Below are 16972 nucleotides of genomic sequence, written 5' to 3'. Positions count from 1 at the left end.
TCTGGTGTAGAGGTGGTCGAAGATGCGCCACGCTCCGGAAGGCCTGTCGTCGAAAATTGCGATAAAATCGCTGAATTGGTCGAAAGAGACCGGCATAGTAGCAGCCGTAGCATCGGTCAAGAGCTGGGCATAAGTCATCAAAAAAATTTTATGAGCAATTAAAAATTGAATAAAAATACCGCAAGAATTTGACAACCTAATATGTATCTTTTGAAATAATTTTGATCTCTGAAAATTCCAATATTGGATATTGGAATATAAGGTTAGGCATTTTAAATTCGATTTTTGTACATACCTTTAATTTTCGTATTGCTGCTCTCGATATCATTTGGCAGTCGAATAGCTCGATTCTTTGTAAATTGTGACAAGATACTAAATGCTCTAATGTACGATCGGTGATTAATGGACAATTATCCAATTCGAGGACGGATAAACTCTCAGCTGCACAACTACCAGCCGCCAGCTGACGTATTCCATCGTCAGTGATAAGCTCACAATGCGACAAAGTCTGCACGAATACAAAAAAAAAACACGAATATAAAAGAAATATACAAAGAAAATATAATCTTCAGAAATGACGGCTCTTAAAGCGCATGCCTACCAGTTTCTCTAAGCTCGGACAACCGGTTGCCAAATGTGCCAACGTTAAATCGGTTATCTGATTGCACTCCTCCAAGTCCATACGTTCCAAGTATTTGCAATTCTTGCCCAAGGCCTGGAAACCGATATCGGTGAAATTACGACAGCCAGATGCTTCAAGCGTATTCAGCAATGGATTATTCTGTGAGAGCGCCATTAGCGAGAGATCGGAGAGTTCGACGCATTTCGAAACGCAAAGTTTTTGCAATTTAGGACAGTTGGCGGCGATCTGTCGTATCGAGGCATCGGTGACTGTCTGTGGAAAGAAAATAGAAATTTCTTGTAATTTCTCACATTGTTGTTGTATTAATATAGTGTTGTATACCTCACAGCTGTGTAAATTGAGCACCATTAGGTCGTGACAGAATTTAGCCAGGCAGGTGATGGCATTGTCATTGACTTGTTTACAACCTTTGCTGCAGAATTTGCGCAGTTTTTTGCAGCCGCGCGCCAAGGCCTCAACGCCATTCTCTGAGATTAAATGACACCATGAAATGTTGATTTCAAGTAAGTTCTGAAAAAGCGTGTAAATTAAGAGAATATTTGTCAATAAAGTGAATAATTACGGAGCTTGTGAGAATTGAGACAATATTTATTTAAGTTAGCTTACGTTAACTTATTTATTTAAATAAGAAATTATTATCATTACAATACAACTTTTAAAAATATCGAAGTAAGAGCCCAGGTCTAAGCGCTATACCAAGTTGATCAGAAAAATCTTTCAACCTTTTAATATTAGTTTTTAAACATCCACATTTTTGAGTTCTCTCTTTTTAAAAGAAGAAAACCTAGCTCTAGCTAGAAAATCTTGAAATTATCGTAGGAATCACATTAAGCTTCCTTTTGTAAGTGGTTGAGGATCCCGACTTTACCTTACGACCGGAATTTCGATTTTAATTGTTATGTTAGAGGTGCTGATTATTATTGGAGGCATTATTCATATGAAAATCTTATTTTTAGGGGAGTATGCAGATTAGGAGTGTTTAAATCCTAACATTAAAATCATTAAATTATTGATGAGTATAATCAGTACATTTCGTAAAAAACATATACTTACCATGTATCTTATTGATTATAAAAGACTTTGACAGTTTGCGTCCGACTGAATTTTTAGTCTTACAGCCTATTGGACAATGTCTAGTAAGAACTCATTCGACTACAATAAGATGAACTTTGCTAATGGCAAGTAGTTCGTTCAGTAGATCTGCTAAGTTCTACTCTAGGCTGGAAGAATCCTGTAGTCGCGCGGAGGCTGGTCATCAACCTACGCCTACTAAGCAACCGCGAGATCCATAGGTCCAGTTCTAGAACGGAATATGCAAATGGGAATTCAAGTCCCAATGTGACGTCAGTTTTCAGGGATTTCACTATGGCCTAAGAAGTTCAGCCATTTCTGCCTGAAAGACACTATAGCAGTCCAGTAGCTTAAAGCTCTCCACCGACTTCTCCTCGTCCATATCTGTATCGACAAGTAGATGCATAAGAGATACGATTATCGCCATCGCACATAAGACACATACATCATTTTCCCATTTTAGGCTACTATAAACCAATTTTAAAGTAAACACTCAAGAATATACAGCTGTTGACAGCTAATTAGAAACGCTCCTTTTTTTTTTTTTGTAAATGGCTGATGAGTATAATGACATACATTTTTAATGTACCGTAATTTATATTCCTATAAGTCTTGTTCGTTACTCTATTTACAACTAAATTCACCCTGTTTTGTAGTTGTGAAGTTAAGGGGTCGTAGGTGGGGTAGGGTTATCTTAAAAAAAAAAAAAAAAAAATTTGTGCATTTTCTGTTCCCTTATACCCTTAGCATCAATATAGAAACTCACTTTACCATTGGAAGATTTCGTAAAAGGCCCGCAAATAATAACAACGCTCGAAGTTCGGAGCGCTCGTAGTGCACACCTCAAACTTTAAACGCGTTTTTCTCAAATCACACTTTTTTAAACTGGCGGACATGATTCCGAGCGAACTACTCAACCGATTTGCTTGATTTTTTTTTAAATGTTCACAAAACGCCTAGCCATCGTCCTTACTAGACTCATAATTTTTTATTATTTATTGACAATGTTATGACAAAATKTATGTAAAAAACATGGAAAAAATTAAAAAAGAAAAACGTTAATTACTTTTTTATTTATCAACATTTTTTCATGATTCTGATAGCGATGATAACCATTCACGTATATTTTAAGAATAAATTGGATTTTTTGTTTTGTGAAATCGCGGCCGCCAGTGAGAAATCGCATCTCATTCTCCCAGCCATTTCTCCGACAGATGTCATCAAAAAATTCCGAAAAAATTTGTTTATACACTCCATGATATACCTCATGAAATGTGAAAAAAGTTCTATTGTAGCATAAAAATTTCTATGAAAAAAAATGTAAAAAAAAAACAGCCCAGCTTACCCCCCTGACCCCTTAAAGTTCTTTTAATTTTTGTACCAAATAGTGAATACGTTACGATATAGAAAGTGAATTAAGTGCGTCATCTAATTAGAAACAGTTGTTTAAAGAATTAAAATTCCTCAAGGTGTTAATTTTTATTAACAATATTACAGATTTATGGTAAGCGCGTGCTTCAAAGTGGTGGTTTAAAATATACTAAAATGTATTATTCAAGTTTTTTAATGAGAAAAAGCTGCAGATGTACATCTCCTCTACTTGGTTACATTTTTGAATTTCGTTAGTCTGGAAAGACGTATGAAGAAATTTTGAATCAGGTCAAAAAAAAAAAAATGTTTTCAATGCTCTTAAGCATATACAGAATTTTACAAATATTTCCAATTTTATACACAAAGAAAAAACTTTAAAAACTTCAACAGAAATAGACCGCTAAATTTCTACCATCGCCCGAAGCGACCCAAAAAAAGAACTCCACTGACATTCTACATAAAATTCAAGATGAATATAATGTCCAAATATCCAAAAAAATTCAATTGCCCGGCGTTTAGTTGAATTTGGATATAACGGCAGAGCAGCATGCAGGAAACCACTTCTGACTAAAATTCATAGGAAACGGCGCGTAGACTTTTCAACGCTTATTGATCTTGTACAACAAATAAATGGAAGTATGTTGTTTGGGGCGATGTAACCAAAATAAATAGCATAGATCCTAATGGTCGAAGGTATGTTTGCCGACCAATCTATCAAGAATTTGATCCTTGCTATTCTTCACGCGTAATGAAGCATGGTGATGGATCAATCATGGTGCGGGAATGTTTTTCCTGGAATGTCGCAGGTTCGCTCCATACGATTGATGTAATTTTAAAAAAGGAGAAATACGACGACATTCTAAAAAATGTCATTCTGCCATGGACTAAGAAGAAATTTGCCCGTTATATGGATTTTCCAACAAAATAACAGTCCCAAGCATACAGAAAAGTTGACAAAAAAAAGATTTTTGTTGAAAATTCTATGAATGTTTAGGAGTGGCCAGAAGAGAACACTTCTGGGTTGATGTCAAAAAACCTGTAAGTATCAAAAATATCACAAATACGGATGTCCTTTTTGATAAAATCAGGATGGCAAAATGTTTTACTATTAGAGTCTAAGTTTGACGTAAGTTTCAATAAATTGAGTGAAAAAACAGTAAAAATAAGTTATTTATTGGAAAATAACATCATTTACTTCAAACTAAGTAGCGTTTCTAATTAGCTGTCAACAGCTGTATATATCGATATACTACTGTGATCAAATTTAAAGGTGAATTTTTAATTTATACTTCGTGTGTCAAAACATTCCACGTTCAATTTCGAAACGGTCAAGTCAGAACAACTCCACACATAATTCCCGGTCACTAGAGACGTGAGCAACGAAACCACGAAGACTTCAAATGGCAAGAGAAATGACATAAACGAAGCAGAGCCGAACATATATGCGTTACTAGGAGTATACTGTTCACTACAAGTGATAATACATGATGATTTGAAATATGGATAGCGTTCCTACGATAGTTTCCCTGTACGCCCGACGGCCGAGTCTACGTAAGCGGTACACACCTGCTTTTATGCAGTCAAGGAGTCGGCTGGCTTATCCATGGAAATTATTTCAGAAATAGTATCAGTCGCTACAGCAACAATATCGCCTTTCTCATTCAGTAGTATATTTTTTTTGTTATAGCAGTAGACAACATTTCCTCAACTAATTTCGAGAAATAAGTTGTCATCGAGGTCAGCCAACGGTAAGCCCAGGAAGCGCGCTGCCTCGACGGTGTCGGACTATATGGTGAGGGGTGTCAAATGTATAAGATTCCTGGGTATGCAATGCTCGTCATCTATAAAGGACTCAAGGTCGTCGTCTATAAAGGAAATTCCCACGACTGCCGGTTCTACGTTACCATAGTTGACCAGGTTTTTATTCGGCCAAGAGCTATCTTTTCGGATTCGGGAACCTTGTTTGGATCGACTGCCGTGAGAACGGTTACTTCAGTAGTTTCGATAGTTCGATATTTTTTCTGCGTACATTATACGAAAAAGCGACATCTCGACAAGTTTTTCTAGTTTTGTACTTAAGTATATATTGGTTGCTTCGACCAAAGCGAAAGCGGACTAATACTTGAAATCGATTGAGTTGCGATTTTACAACGACTTGTATCGATTTTCCGTTATGTTAAGTAATATTAGCATTATTAATCGTACTTTCCTGGGAAGATCCCTTTACTCATCATATTTATTTTTTTCCAAAATATCACATCCAAAAGTATACAATGACTCGGCTAAATCGCTCCAGCAAGCACCAAAACAGCATAACGGAAATCAGCTGTTTTCACACTTTTTGGCCAGATAAACCAGAAAATGAATGACAGGGAAAGAGAGCGTGACAATTAAATGCAATATGAGGAAATTGCCGACCAGCGGCAACACAATCGCATATAAATGCAGTAAAGTCCATTATTGATCCCAACAAATGCATGTCTATTTCACTACAAACCAGTGTGTATTTACAAGACACGCGCGGATATCGAAAAACCAATTGAGCTGGCCGCCAATAACGCTGCCAGCTATACACTAACCCTCTACCCCACGCCAACCGCATTTTTGTTGTCACCATGAGTGGGAGCATTGGAATGCATTTGTTTAGTTGTTTGATGGTTAGGCGCGAAGAGTGGTCGCTTAGCCTGTTGGCCTTGAACACTCCGCAGCCAACGAAGGGAAAGTAGGTGAAAGCGACAGTGGACGAAGCGCAGAGGATGATGGCCACGCAGCGGGATGACAACTATACACATATACCTATGTATATATTATAATAATAACAACAATAACAATAACAAAATATCCAAGAATAGCAACAACTGTTGATATGCAAGGCAGTTATTCACAATAGAAAGTATTTACAAAAGAAAAAGTAGGCGGAAAATGATATAAAAGGAAGCACACAAAAAAGGAATACGGACTATCCATACAGCATATACAACCATACATACATAGAAGAAATGAATGCACACAGTAATATTTATAAATGTTTGTAGGTATGTATGCTGCCATGAATGTGAAAATCTTTTCATAACCATGAAGCACACGGCTAAACATACATATATACCACATAAAACGTTATGTACGTACACAAAAGTATATACCATGAATGGCACTTATGTACATAACGGGACCATGGCTGTGGCAAATGTGGGGCAACTATATATAAACCCATGAAGCTGCCATTCAATTATACAGCCATTCTTATATGTTATACTTAGAGGCATATGTATGTAAATACATACATAAATACATATAGACATACATACATATGTACATATATATGTATGTATATGTATATATATATATTCTGTAGATATATATGCTTATCTACACATTATGTGTCCACACAGCCCGCGCGAAGGACATTGAGATGGCGCTGTTCCGAAATGTTGGCTCCTCTTTGTGTGCGCTCCTTGTCTTATGACACAGCCTACTGCAATGCCAAGAACTACAGCGTGTAACCCGAGTTGATTGCATTATAGAGTGCATATATTCATTGATAGACAGAGTCATGAGTATGTATGTAAGTATGCGAAAGAAAGTAACATAAAAGAGATAACAACGAACATTTGTAATGTTGAAGAAGCTGAAAATGGCAGCGAGAAAAATTTCCATAGCCTACATTTAGGCGTTTGGCATAGCTGAATTGGTTGATTGTAAGTCTAACAGCATGCCATAATATTAAGAATGTAGTATATGCATGTAATCTCTTCTGACAACTTTCGACGAAATGTTGCTCACCATTTATTGGAAACTGACTGGTTGTTCATAATTTTAAAATATTTTAATTTTATTATTATCACCCGGATATAATATATTGAATATTTTTGATTCAAAATTGCAAAACAAAAAAAAAAATAATTTTACTATATATTACACTTTATATCGTATAATACTACATATACTACTTTCCAAATTTTTTTATTTATCCACAATATTAACACTGAACTACTCTTTATATAAGCATTAAATGTGCATTTATATATTTATGTATTTTCATATATATTATATATATAACTTACACCCGCTTATATAGATCTATATTCTATTTTTTGGGTACTTTTTATTGAACTAAATAAAAGTATATAACCAACATTCACTGAAATGTATGTATGCATCTATGTACTGCAGCTGAAAAGTGGGCCAATGCAATGAGAACAGCATTATATAATATATAACTCCTACACATATGTATAGATGTATGAATGAATGCATGCGCTACATAAAAATCGCTCTGGCCGCATGGTTGCATGTGCAAGGCCATTTGGTAGAGTTTCAATCAAATATTGTACATATACGATTTCTCTAAATTCTATATACAGTAATAATACACAAATTTATTCAAATTCGCTTAACTAAAAAAATTTGAAAAAAATCTTAAAAAATACAAAATCGAAACTCAGAAGAATAAGCCAGAATAACATACTTATCCGATACTATCCGATTTCATGCGATTTAGATCACATACTAACGGGTGAACCAAGTAAAGTTCCTTTTTTCAGTAGCCTTTTTTTACAATTCAAGCACGAATGTGGTTGTTATAACGGTTATCAGTCCCCGTTGGGATGGTGAGGGTCATCAGTGTTGTCGTCCCCGTCATCTAACGGGAGGCCCAGGAAATGTGCTGTTTCGATGGGGTCGGATCAAAGGGAAAAGGGTGCTAGATGGGCATGCAAAGAGGTGGYCAGTGTCATGCGGAGACTCGTCGCATGCAGGACACACGTGTCAAGCACGAATCGTATCAAGCTGTCATGTTATTTTTTTTTAGTACTGCCTGGCATTTTATGCGGGAAATACTTACGTCTGAACAACGCTAACAAATCGTTCAACTTTATTACGAAAATTCACGTTCTRTAAAGAATGTGTTTTGTGGGCTGCGTGCAAGTCGGACTGACGTATGGAACGACTTTTCGCATTTTACGTCGAGATCTTAAATTGAAAGAGAGCAAAATATAGCTTGTGCAAGAACTGAAGCCGCTCGGACCGTAGCTACGTCCATCAGACAACGCTCAAAATGTCCCTCAAATAACGCGCAATAGAATTAAATTAATTTTTAGTCAGCCGTAACCTTCTAAGGACGCGTATAAAAGTATGAAACGACGAGTTTATAATTCGGAGCAGTATTTGGAGATGTATAAGCGTAAGAAATTCCGAGATTTTGCTTCTTTATGTGACAATCGATCAAACATGACCCCATCATTTCACTTTGAAGTACAATCTACAGTCACCCGAGTGGATTGCACAGGACGAACCGGCTCCAAAGCGTAGCAAAACGCAAGAATCGGCTGAGCAAGGTTATGGCGTCTGTATTTTGGGATGCGCACGGAATCATTTTAATTGAATACCTTAGAAAAGAAGTTATCCAACAGCGAATAGAAATTATTAAAATTTACTACCGAAATTCGTAGTCAGTGGCTTCAACTTTAAGAGTTAATCAGTATATCATGTCATTACTTGTGACTCTAGCAGCTTACGACTTCCGGTCTTAAGCCGAGTATCGTCTGGATAGCCAAAAAATATTCTTTTGAAGGCAAGCTAAAGTGAGAAAGCGAACCATGCCATGGTTGTGCGCTAGGTTTGGGACCCGCCACATAAAAAACATTACCCGTGAAAAGAGGGTCAACACCCACCACCTCTTTGTCGATTTCAAAGATGCTTTTGACAGTACGAAAAGGGGCTGCCTTTATGGTGCCATGTTTGAATTTGGTATCCCCGCAAAACTAATACGGCTGTGTAAATTGACGTTGAGCAATACCAAAAGTTCGGTCAGGGTGAAGAAGGACCTCTCCGAGACAATATGCAAAACATGAGAAATAAGTTTATAAGTCCAAGCAATAGAATGATACCTCTTTGTAAAAAAAAGGATTAAGCTCGCCGTGCTCATTTCTACACAACATACTTATACATATTTATGTAAAGATGATTTTTTCTCTTATAAATCAGTAGAGTTTAGTCACATATAATCGAGTCATGCCTATTAATAAAATAAAAAAAAAATAATTTTCTTAATATAGAACACGACCAATCCAGAACTCATTCTACATATTTACGCTAATCTGACACGCACACATACACAGAAGCTGACATAATTTAAGCTAATATTAGAGACGACAGTAAGCCACAAGAGTCGAAAAACTAATATATATGTATATTGAGAAGAATTTAAAAACCCCACAAGTTACAACTACACCAACAGCCAGAAAAATTCTAAAATATGCAACGCCCATACAAATGCAAATATGTAAATATTTACAAGTGAACGTATGTAGATGCATATATGCAGACAGCACATGCCGCAGCATGGCATGAACATGAACTCACTGCGTGGAAAGCGTAGGCAGAGATACCACCAAAAATAGCAACACACAACAACAACAAAAAGCAAAACACACGCATATACATACATGTGTAGGCAAAAAAGTTATGCTGCAGCAGCTGAGTGTGGGGTTGAAAAAATAAAAATAGCCAAAGCGCCTTAAAGTAGGCCAAAAATTTTATATGTATGCCTACGGTGGTATGCCAAATGTCTGAGAATGCGAAATGCAGAGCTTATGTGACAGCATAGTGGAATATTCATATTCGTGTGTGTGTGTGCATTTTGGAGAAATGCCTACGAAGCCAGTGGCACTGCTGACAGTGTGAAATAACCAAATAAGTAACTATGTGTGTGTATATACATACATATACATATATATGTTTGTATGCCAAGCACTAACGTGTGGAGGTTAAAAGTGTCGAAAAAAAAACTTTAAATGAATGAGCAGTTGCTTCTATGTAAGTGTGTGTGTTCGCATATACGCATATAATCACGTGTATATGTGTGAGTGCACTCTGCTTGGCCTGAATTTATTTGTTTATTACGAAACTGAATGGGCAAGGACATGCAAGCAAATTTGTACATAAACAGAGAGAACAGAGTGGAGCGCAGGCTTTCACGAGAGAGAGCATAAAGATAGAAGAGCACACAAATCGTCTTTCTGAGAGTAAACTTGTGAAAAGCGAAATATTTGGCACACTAAAATGAGTTTTTCGGATTAGTGTAGGCCTAACATTGCGCTCTCTTTAAATACCCTTGTCAGCAGGGGTGAAAAATTTCGCAGCGATTGCAGAAATGCAGTCCTCCATTGTTGTTGTAATATACGCTACTTGACAACCAATTTTAACAGTGCTTAGCATTAGTTGAGGGAATCGTGGTTTGATGTGGGAGCGTTTAAAGTGCTCATTGAATGAAAATACTAAAAAAAAGCAGGTTTTTGAAACGGTAAATTTAGCATTGATAAAGAGAGAGCGCAAAAAAAAGCAGGGAGCTTGGCTTAACTCTCACTCTTGGACGGCGAAATTTAATTATTTAATCAATGATTGTCGGAAAATAAGAGACAAGGCGATAATAAAATGCAAACCTATGTACATATATAGTACAATGTATGTACATATTTATGTAAATTATGAATGAAAAGTCGAAGTCGAAGAAATAAAATTGGTCAGAAGACACATGCATATGTACATATGTGAATAAGTTCTTTAGTATAAGCTTTTTAGAGTTGATGAAATAAAATTGAAGTACTTGTTAAATTTCACTTTTATCTAAGATATATTTTCTGAAGCATAACAACGGCTATTAATATTTTGTTTCTTTAAATTTTTTTTGACAAATCACGCATACAAAGCCTTCGTTTACAACTGTAACTTTATTACGAAAATTCACGTTCTGTAAAGAATGTGTTTCGAGAGCTTCGCTCAACATAAGGCCTACATGAGTATGCTATTCGCAACACCATCACCCATCTTGAGACTCAGAATTCATTACTGGATAATATTCGAACAAGTAGACTACGTCCAGCACGCAGGGAAGAAAATATAGCAGCCGTAGCTGAGACTGTACATGAAGACCATGTAGAGTCGATTAGGGGCCGTTCGCAGCAACTTGGACTGACATGGAACGACTTGGCGCATTTTACGTCAAGGTCTTAAGTTGAAAGCGTACAAAATACAGTTTTTGCAAGAACTGAAGCCGTTCGACCTACCCAAGTGACAGTGTTTCGCTCTATGAGCTCTTGTAAAGTTCCAAGAAGATCAAATGTTTTCGAGTCAAATTTTGTTCTCATTTCTCGCTCAATGGACAATCAAAATTTTCTCATTTGGGATGAGGAGCGACATGAAGAGATTCAAGAGCTGCCATTTCATCCAGAAAAAAACACGGTTCGGTGTAATTTGTGACACGGTGAAACCATCGATCCATATTTCTTCAAATATGATGGCGGGAAGAACGTAATCGTCAATGAAGACCGTTACCGAGCCATGGTAACCGACTATTTGATGCCTGAAATTGAAGCTCCTGATCTCGGGCACATTTGGCTTCAACAGACGGCGCCACTACCCACACATCGTATCAATCAATTGATTTATTGAAACAACACTTCGGTAAACAGGTAATTTCACGTTTTGGAACGACCGATTGGCCACCAAGATCGTGTGGATCACACCGTTAGACTTTTTCTTGTAAGGATATGTAAAGTCTAAAGTCTATGCGAACAATCCCGCTTCGGTTCAGGCCATGGACCAAAACATAACGCAACATCTCATTCGCCGTCATTCGGCAGACTTTTGAAAGAAATAATTTTCATAATAAAATTTGATGTTTTTTGTGAGAAACCTTATACGGGATCAACTTTTAAATGCATATATTACGCACTTAACAAAATGGGAAACCTAATTTTGTCAGATACTTACCGGACAACCATCCGATATATATTTTAAACTATCATCGGTTATATTAGAGCACGATTGCAAATTGATTGCTGCTAATCGTACACAGTTTTTGCTTATTGACTGTGTCGATATATCGGTGATCTTCTTGCATTCGGATAAGTCCAAGTTTTCTATGTTTGGGCAGTGAAATGCTAATGTTCTGTAAAAGTATAATAGAAAATGTATTAGAAAAAGTTTGTGGAAAATAATAAAATAAAAATAATTTTTTCATTACCTTATTGATTTATCAACAACTGATTGACAGCCGCGCAATGAAAGGAATTTCAAGAAGCCACCACATCGTTGGGATATATTTTCAATAACTGGACCCTACGATAAAGCATAGAAATTAATTTCACATTTAGGTTGGAATTGTAGTTTCTACACGATATTTACTCACCTCGATGTCACGTTGAAAATCAAACAAATTGATTTTCTGCCAACTAGATCCATCCAAGGCCAACACATTCCAATACTTGCAGACCTGTAAATAAAATAAAAAATAATTTAATAAATTTGAAATATATTTAGCAATGAAAATGAATAATAGTTATTATCTAATATACAAAATTATTATAGATTAATTAAAATAAATATGAAGTTAATATTACCAAATCTTCATAGTGGAATTATAAGTACTTTAAAGGGACTCCGACGTTTCCTTTTGCCTGCTATAAACATCGTGAAGAACTCAATATACCAAGGCTATAAAAAGCATGTGGTGAGGAGGATTAAGAAAGCTTACAATGAAAAATATTTTTGTGCAGGGTTGCCATCAGTAAAACACTAAATTTATCCAAACGATTAGAGAAATCTTTAATTTTATAGGATTAGAAGTTTGAGACTTCAGCCAAAGCGGCGAGCAAACCATTGTTATCTTATCGTGAGGTGTAGGCGTAGTGCTTTTACCAAAAGAAATATAAAAAAAAAATAATAAATACGATTATTACAAATCACACACATACTCATGGGACCGCCAAACCAATAAATCAAAGTCAAGATTTCTACTAAAAATCCGCATTGCAAAATACTAAAAAAATAAATAAATACAAAAAGCAGTAGTACAATTAAACAATTTATATTTAATCTATTAATGGACACAGTGTCCGTTCTCACCAAATAGTGTGAAAATATCACTATTATTATTTGTGCTGATAATTTTTTGTTTGGTCGTTTGTTTACTTGTCACAATTCCAAGTTCATTGTCAAGGATCAAAACTAGAACGAATTTTTTCGCTGTCATTGAAATTCACACGCGCAAGCACACACGCACGCGACCAGGCAAACAAACAAATGAACAACATGTGTACATGTGTGTATGTGGGAGTTATACAACTTGAACTTGGAAATTGTGCCTAGACGTTATCTACCAATTTCTAATATACGAATAGACTGCCGTTTTATACAATTTATATATGTACATATATATAAACATACATGTATGCTTGTATGTTTGTATGCCAGATTAATCTTGCCAATAGGGCAAACTGGAAATGTAATTATTAATTAAAATTTTATTTGTACGACCACCTTGTACATACATACATACATATGTATAGCACATATGTAGTAGCAGATAAACGTATATATAACAAATAATATATGTAGCATAATCAACATACTACTATGAACATGAAAATTTCCTGCTGCCTACGTTTTTTCCAATTCTCGAAATAGTTTTTAAAGTAAATTTCCGAAATAGCCTTTAATGCGCGTAGCGATTCCCCTTTAATGTTCATTAAATATGAACCTTTAATGTTCGCTAAAATAATTCCGCTCTCATTTTACGAATAGCTTTGCGCAAACGACGCATAATACTCAAATAATATGCTTTGTTGACAGTTTAGGCGGTCGGAAGGAATTCGGAGTACACCGCACTTCGATAATCGAAGAAAACTGTCAACACAACTTTGATTTTGACCTGCTTTGACGTGGCTTTGGGGCTTCGGCTCAACCTTGTCACGATACTCGGTCGATTGAGCAACTGTTTCCGCTTCATAAGCATAGATCCAAGACCTGTTGGATAGTTTCACAGGCATTGACGCGACGCTGTTTTTCGAAAAAATTTACTTTTTTTTTGGAATCAATAGCGATTTCACTTTTCTTAGGCCCAAATCATTCAAAATGCTTTACACTGATCCTTACGGGGACAATTTATTCGAGTTCCTATGATAGTAGAGAACCCAAATTTATACCAAATAAAAAGCTAACCTTTCTCAACTTAAGATGGCTTATGCTACTATCTCATATTTCCAATGATTCATTTATCATCTATTATATTAAAAATTTGTTTAAAAATAAATAATTAATTAATATTAAATATTATGCAATTATTGGACCAAAATAAGAATGGTTGCCTTACGTGCAGGCTTTGATTCAAGTGTGCATCAGAGATGTGAGAATTTGTGAAACCGCACTTTAAGCAAGTGATTTCATCTGATAAGCTTAGAAGTGCATAAATTAAATTCAGAATTGAGAAACCAAGACATAAATGTCTTATGATAAGATTTCAAGGGCAAAAAGAGACGACAATTATTTAGAATTAGAATTTTTGGACATTTTTTTGTAAATATTTTCTAGCACGAAATCCTTGTTAAACATACGGCTGAAAGTTATAAGATAAACTGTTCTCAGATCAGTCTATGGAATAGCTACATGAGAAATCAACGGAAGCAATATGAATCAACGGAGCGGAACGGGTAACTTAACACTAACGGCGTTTGGCTAGTCTATAGCGAAATTCCTTGAATTCATTGTTCTTATTTCTACAAAAGAGCTCACTTCATAGTTAAATAATTTCATAATTTTTATTTTTTCAAACATTATGACAAYTAAAATTATGAAATAATTGAAATGACCTAAAAATAACTACAAATATAATATATTTTCGAAAAATCTTAACTTTGCAAATTTTCGCATGTTCTAGGATCAAAGGTGCCAGACAATAAAAGCGAGCAATAATGAATAATTACGATTAACGCAGTCAGCAACAAAGTACGCTCGCCTCAGCTGCGCTTTCACGATGTGGCGTTTCGTAAAGCGGTAAACCTGTGACCCAGCATTTAAACAAAATAAAAACRCTACAAATTGAGGACAATCAACTGAGTTAAATAAAAGTGAAAATAAAAAATAAACTASGGAGCAATGATTATTTTTGGTGAAATACAAATTTTATAAGCTCTAAAAATAAAATCGTAAAAGTATGTATGTATGTACATTCCAACGGAATGGAAATGACATGGAATTGTGGCGACAACRGTTGCTCCTGTCGGAGTGCAATTACTAGGGAGACCCACAGCGCACACGATCGCCAGTAAATTGGTTGAAAATATTAAGCAGCACTCACTGCTGTATAGATGGAGGTACTTATATACATACATACATATACATATATTTATTTATTTATATACCAGCGTAAATGGCAACCTATGAAAATACAGGATTACTGTAAGCAACCTGACCAATTTTCAGTCAAACTTTGAAAGAATTTTAGTTCAAGCTTTAGAGTAATTTCTATTTCTGAATTTAGCACTCCAACTCAAATGGTTCTCTGACGTCGAGGAATTGAAAAATCAAGCTTGAATTTGAGTTGTGAACTTGATTCCTCAAAAAGTCGAGAATATCACTCTCTAGTTATATTAGAATGCTGGTGAGAAATAATGCTGTTGTAATAATAACTTCAAATATAAATTTATCGTTTTTAAGAAGGGTTGCCACCTATATGAAAGTTTAAGCAAAAATGCAAAACGTAACAATAACATATGATCACATAATTGTAAATATTTCAGAAAAATAAATTAGAATTATTTTTTAGCAGCGTTGCATCTTTCAAAAATTCTTATTAAATAAAATTTATAACATAAAAAAATTATAATATATGTATGCACACCATCAAACAAGTTTTAAAGGGATTTTTTTCAAGATTTTTTCGAAAGGAGTTACCACATATTTAATAATGTTTTTCATACAGAATGGAAAATAATATTGCAATTTTTTCATAATATATAAGAAATTAAACCCAAAAAAGTTGATTAAAGTTTCATTTATTCCGTTATTTGTAGGCTTTTAGGAGTGTTGCCACCTGTTTAAAAAATTTAAAGAAACTTAATCACATGAAAAAACATTTAAGCATTTAATGGTCATGTGGGTGATTGCCATCAATTAAATTTATAAATATAGTCGAATTGCAACACAAATTTAACAAGTAAAGAAAAGCTAAGTTCGGGAAAAGATACTAAAAAATCTTTAGTTTTAATACGAAATTCTAACAACTCTTTTCACCAACAGTTTATAGGATTTATGAAGTGTGTAGGGCTATCGATGACTGAATAATGCCTTCAGATACTACGTAATTATAGTTTTAGACAGAAAAATTTCCTGCTGAGTATCGTTAAAGAATTTTAATAAGTTATGTGTCACTGTTAGCTTCGGCCTGTCCTGTTGAAACCCCCGCTTAAAAAACTTATAAGGCCATTTATATATATAAAGTACCACAATACTTAAGAGCTCCTGTAATACAGTTTCTTATTCTAAAACACAACCAAAAACAAGCTGAAGCTAAACTGGCAACAGCGACACAACAGCTGCGCCAACAAAAGCGCGTCTATGAGTCAGAAACGAGCGCCAGACTCGACGGGCAGTCAATGCAAATTTTTGCGTGCTGCGAGAAGTCACCAACCGCGGCAATATACCATACTTACATATTTACATACATACATATCTACATATATAATACATGTGTGTCGTAATGTATGTACAAATGATTTACTTTGAATATGCTTATTGCGCCTTCCGCATTCAATTTGCGAATTACGCCGCTTGCCTGTTGCCTTTCGAATTGAAATTGCATTATTAAGAAATAAATAAACAAAATTCTAAAAAAAATAAATAAGCGAAAAAAGAGAAAYAATTTCGTCCTTCAATGGCACAGCAATTTATTCTAAAGTTCGATAGCCTTTCGACGTGCTCCACACATAGCAATTTACAAAATTTTTATGCTGCTCGAAAGGAAGGGAATCAATCAAACAAATAAACCACTAAATGGAGTTTATAAAGCGATGTAAAAACCTTAAACCATCCGGACTCGGTGCTAAAGTT

At 35.3% G+C, this 16972-nt stretch overlaps 1 protein-coding gene across 1 annotated transcript in view; it reads right to left on the bottom strand.

Annotated features, from left to right (window-relative positions):
* The window catches only part of LOC108975108 (F-box/LRR-repeat protein 20), a 63658-nt gene that overhangs the window by 2610 nt on the left and 44076 nt on the right, over positions 1-16972 (bottom strand). Inside the window, exons 3-8 of the mRNA XM_018943392.1 lie at positions 12276-12359; positions 12111-12205; positions 11858-12035; positions 965-1153; positions 602-895; positions 296-508 (exon numbers count right to left, since the gene is read on the bottom strand). Coding sequence (XP_018798937.1) covers positions 296-508; positions 602-895; positions 965-1153; positions 11858-12035; positions 12111-12205; positions 12276-12359 — 1053 coding nt within the window. The remainder of the gene's footprint in view (positions 1-295; positions 509-601; positions 896-964; positions 1154-11857; positions 12036-12110; positions 12206-12275; positions 12360-16972) is intronic.

This window comes from Bactrocera latifrons, unplaced genomic scaffold (assembly GCF_001853355.1).
Source record: "Bactrocera latifrons isolate USDA-ARS-PBARC rearing strain unplaced genomic scaffold, ASM185335v1 scaffold_113, whole genome shotgun sequence".
NCBI lineage: Eukaryota > Metazoa > Arthropoda > Insecta > Diptera > Tephritidae > Bactrocera > Bactrocera latifrons.
This window is presented reverse-complemented; position numbering and strand designations above follow the sequence as displayed.